At 32.9% G+C, this 5,199-nt stretch overlaps 1 protein-coding gene across 2 annotated transcripts in view; it reads right to left on the bottom strand.

Moving 5' to 3' along the window:
- The window catches only part of APC4 (anaphase-promoting complex subunit 4), an 11,555-nt gene extending 8,811 nt beyond the window's left edge, over positions 1-2,744 (bottom strand). Inside the window, exons 1-2 of one of the 2 annotated variants that reach the window (XM_014428538.3) lie at positions 2,528-2,744; positions 326-454 (exon numbers count right to left, since the gene is read on the bottom strand). In XM_014428538.3, the coding sequence (XP_014284024.1) occupies positions 326-454; positions 2,528-2,636 (238 nt within the window). In that variant the 5' untranslated portion in view covers positions 2,637-2,744. The remainder of the gene's footprint in view (positions 1-325; positions 455-2,527) is intronic. The other variant, XM_014428539.3, reaches the window with a different exon arrangement.
- Positions 2,745-5,199: the final 2,455 nt, after the last annotated feature.

The raw sequence follows: 5,199 nt of genomic DNA, 5'->3' as shown, positions 1-5,199 counted from the left end.
ATATTTAAGTTATGGTAGGAAGGCCTGTATATAACCTTAATCCTAACTCTCCATGTAAATAAACACTGATAATGTATATAAGGAGCAGAATCAGTCTAATAATCATGTATTTATATTCTGTTCCCTTTTTCCTTTTTTTTAAGTCTTTCAGTCCAAGTGCTCGTAAGTTTAATATTTCTAGTATTATAAAAAGTCATTTTAATATAAAAAGTTTCATTTAACTCAATGAATGGCTCTCGACAAATGATATGAAATATTCAATAATCTAAACTAAATCTACTTAATAAGTTCAAGAAAATTTGATTTTATGATTTTTGAGAGTTACCATTGCTATACCCAATAGCAATCACCTGGCCATCTGGTCTCCATGCGATTCCATTAACAGAAATATCCTCTCCAGGAGGAGAAAGAGTCCAAACTCTTTGCCAACTAAGTCTATGAAGAGTAACTTCACCTGAAAAAGAATTTGAAGAACATTATCATGATGACACTAAAGTAAATTTGGTCATATAAACATGTACACACATACTGTAGAGATATTTTTATATCTAACGAGATGTTGGAAATATTAGAAATGTGATTCTTGCTATGAACAATTCTGCCTGAGTTATTAATGAAATTCTTTCATATTTATGTTTATCCATCGTTTATTACTGATATCAATCAGAGATGGTTAATTATTGTAATCATGTAATCAAAATTAAAAGTGCTTTAGAGGAGGGTTTTTTTTTCAAAGATTATTTCAAAGAGTTTGAGACGAAAAAGACCATCTAAAATTACATTGATCTGACAAGTTTAATGATAAGTAATCAAGCCCGTTAAAAAAAAAATGTAAAATTGATAATATAAAATGGAAGTTTCAGTGATTCGATTTTAGTGGAGCCAGGTATGTATGTACCTAAACTAATGTAATGTCAGTTTTATAAAATTGTTTCTTTCTGAGCTTGCTTGCTAAATACAAACACTTGTCATTTTGTGATACTTGGGTTATTTGGATTGTTTATCAGTTATCAGGGGACCTTAAAATAAGTAATTCCATTGAAAACCCAGATACAAAATTTTTCACTATTGCAATACTTTTCCATACCATACATTTCATAAATAGATAAGTAGGAGTAAAAAAATTATGGAAAAATGTATAAAATTATATAAAAATTTATAATTTTATTTTATAATTAGTTGGTAATTGGTACTTTTTGAAATAAAATAAATTCTTTTCAGTCCCTGGTTTATTGTATTTAAAATATAAAATACTTTTTTATAATTTTTATACTGCCCTTTTACATGCAAGATGAAATAAATAAATTTTTATAATATCTCTACAAGTGCATGCTGAAGAAACTGCAGAGCTACCCTTCCTCCAGGGGATTCTCTGTGGTATCGCCCTTTAGGGGGCTAAAAATGTGGTTATACACAAAGTAAATCAGCTCTCCTCAGTACTTGATGAAATAAGCCTCTGATACATCTTCTTTAAGTTCATTAATAAACTATTGGCTAATACACTATTCAGAGAGATTCCTTTCCACCAAAATCCGCGTGGTGATAAGGTTCTGTCCCCTTGGTTTGTGTACTTACTGAGGAAAGGGGTCTGAGCTCTGCAGTCTAGTCAAGATCTCCACTTTCACCGAACAAACTTCATGACTAACACTGAGCTTATTTACGTTTTTGTCACCAAATAACAACACCAGTTGCTATCAAATCAACTATCTAGGAAAGTTGTTATCTGATATTTTCTGTTTTAATATCAGGAGACTGATACACTTTAAAATAGTTTTAAAGTATAGGGGCAATAATGAAAAAAATATTCATTTCTTTCTAAAATATCACTGTGCATTGAGCACTCACTCAAAACATTGATTCAACAGCTAACAAACTTATGTAGCCCATTGAATAAATTTATAAGCAAAGTATCAAATTCTAATCAGAACTATTTTATTTAATTGAATACAACTCACTAGATTATGGAGATAAGTAAATTGTAAAAATAAATGCAGGAAAGATATTAGGAGTATTTGTTGTTTGTGTATTATTACATTAGGATTGAAAGTGAAGTAGAATAAAACATTGAGAGATATTGAACTATTCTGAAAGGAAACAACTAATCAAGAATAAAATTAACAGTAAAAATTAAAAAAAAAAAAAAAATAGATTTAAAATATTTCATTGTTTCATACATAAATCAATATTAAACCTAAAACTACTAAAATTTTGTTTCATTCAACACATTTTTAATCGTTCTACTTAAAGCTGAATATACAGCATCCACTTAATAAGATAGAGTATAATAGATAATGGCTGTGTGTAGGTAGCTATGGGAGTTTTACTATACTAATATTTAATGAAATAAAACATTTCAAGTATAATTTACTAGGGATAAAAGAAATTTTAAATCCTGAAATAACTCCTACAGAACCACCATAAATTGATGATAATGAATATTATTGAACGACTGACCCAGTAACTATTGGTTCAGAGATTAAAAAAAATATAAAGTAGATTAAATTCTTTAGATTTCATCAAACTCTACCTTTAACATTCGATAATGCAAGTAGATCCATTTTATTCGACCAAACCATAAGTTCAATTTTTGAGGCCATGTGCCTCTCCTCAAGTTGTCTCATTGCACTAGACATCATTTCTTATGAATCAAACTAAACTAAGCTTAAAGTGTAAACTACTTTTTTGAAAAGCATATCATAATCTTCAGCGCGAAAAAATAAGGTTCCCTATAAATCGATATCTGAGCATTTTGCTTGGAGGAAGGAGTGAATTGGATGGAGTAAGTTATCAGGACAAGTGAAGGCCAAAAGACGGACTTTATTGGGCTCCGAAAGTATTCTAAGGTAGGAAGGAGATGGGGATATCAGAAACGTCATAGTTGCACAGTTATTCAAACTTTACATTTACTTTTTTGTTGATATTCTTTTTTTGTTCGCGATAAATGTTAATTCTTAATCACTTTTTCGTTAAAAACATACTTATTTTTACCATGTAAAGAGTCTTTTGTGAGGACATACGATTCACTATATATTTTTTAATAAATAATTAATTTAAATAATGAACTACTTTGTAATTATTTTCAGGGTTTTTTTTTAATGTTGCATAACAAATTTTGAGATCATCAGAGATCGCATTCTTTTTCATAACCTCCTTTATTATTAAATTCATACAATACATAGATACACATACATAATAGAAATGATAATTGTATACTATTATAATATTACCTTGGCAGGGTCCAATTAAGGTAGTTAAAATCATGTAGCTAACGCCAGTGGATTATTGGAACGAAGAGGGTCGTTCCGCTTGTTAGGTGCGAGTGTAACGACTTTAAACTGTAGAGTAGGAAGCCCTTCCATCGTCGAGGACGTCAACTAAGGGGACAGTGCACTGCCATCTCCCGGGTTTTAGTGAAGGGGTAATTTCACGAAACTGAGGGTTAGAGCAGGCCTTCAACCCATCAAAAAATTTCATTAAAGGAGCACCATGGAGCAGAGTTGGTCTGATAATTGCTTTGTAGATCAGTAGTTCAGGTGCAGTGAAAGTTGCGGTGAAGTGAACAGATGGTGCAGCCTATACGTTTTAAGTCGGGTCCACTTGAGCCTTTTCTTGGCATGATTGGAGAAGGTGAGATGATCTAGAGTCACATCAAGGTAGAGGATGGAATTAGAGATCTTCCGCTCCTGTACACCTACTACGAATCTTTTAGGCAGCCAGCTCTTTTTGCCTTTCTGAAAAGACATGACAATAGCGTCAGTTTTAGACGGGTTTACCATGACACAAGGTATAGGCATTCTTCAATGCAGCTACGATAGTGGCAGAAGCTTTCTGTGCAAAGGTGAGAGCCCTTTTAGGCCTCGCACTGGAGGCATAGACTCTAATATCATCCGCATAGGCTGCAACCAATGCCTCTTTATGCTCTAGGAACACAATCGGCACAGTGAAGATGACTAAGAGCAAGGGTCCCAGTACCGAGCCTTGTGGTACTCCGCAGGCGGTGGAGGCTGGAAGCGAGAATTCTTCGCCAACCCGTACGGCGAAGGATCTCCCACTGAAGTATCTACTGATTAGTGGGCATAGGGCGGCGAGGAACTTGAACTTTTCCAGTCGACGGAATAGAAGCGGATGTGATATGTTATCGGACGTCTGGCTACAGTCCAATGAAATAAAGGCCGTCGCTCTATTCCTCCTCATCTACTCGATGGTAAACCCCTGTAGTTTCGCTAAATGATGTTCACAGGAGTCTCCCCTCTGGATGAAAGATCGCAATACTTTCTCCTTCTATATATATGGGTAAGTAAAAATAAAAAATAAACACCTGTTTACTATTAAAGAATAAAAAAAATTAGAGAGCAGCAGAGCTTCATCATTATGATCGTATTTTCCGATCGTTTCAAATCGAAAAACAACAATAGTGTGATTCAAATGTTTCAGCATTACTCGTATTTGAAAACAAAAAGGAAAAGGGGAGGGTGGCTAGTATTATGTTAGCGTTTTATTTATTTTTTTTAATAAACAACTTTCACTATTACATCAGAAGCAATAATTTATTTATTTGTAACAAACTTTATATTTTAATGTATTCTTTAAAATAAATTATTTTTTCATTAATTGTTCTAAAAAAAAATTAAGCAAGATAATGATAATATTTTGTAATGGTTTTAATTTATTGCATAAATAAAAGGCTATTTCATTTCATTTCAATTACATTTACAAGTACAGTAATATTTTTTTTTTTTTTTTTTTTTTTTTTTTCCTTCGGCCAAGACTCCCATTAGAGTCCTATACTGCCTAACCATGGTTGGGGGTCAAAGTTCTTCATTTTGTGGGATCGCCACGCAATGAAAAAAGTCAACGTCCCAGGCCGTACAGTAATATTTAAGGTGGTTCGTAAAATTATGACATCAATGTTGTGGCCATCATTTGCTTCAACAATCGATTATGTTAATAGATGATTTTTATGTTAGAAAAATCAAATCTATTCTCTGTTAATATTTACACTCCATAGGTACAAATGACACCCTAGGGTCACATTGAGTCTATACGCCAGTTCAAACGTACTTATCTCTCAAAGCAGTTTTAGTAGCCAGCATTCTGGCCATCTACATCATCTTATTCTTCACATCGGGCGAGCTACAATTTTGGTCCATCTTCTATGAGGACAAGGCGTGCGGGCGTACCTTCTTTTTTATATATATA

The sequence above is a fragment of the Halyomorpha halys genome, unplaced genomic scaffold, assembly GCF_000696795.3.
Source record: "Halyomorpha halys isolate HHAL.00 unplaced genomic scaffold, Hhal_1.1 Scaffold726.1, whole genome shotgun sequence".
NCBI lineage: Eukaryota > Metazoa > Arthropoda > Insecta > Hemiptera > Pentatomidae > Halyomorpha > Halyomorpha halys.
Note: the sequence above shows the minus strand (reverse complement) of the source record. Positions and strands in the feature narration are given on the sequence as shown.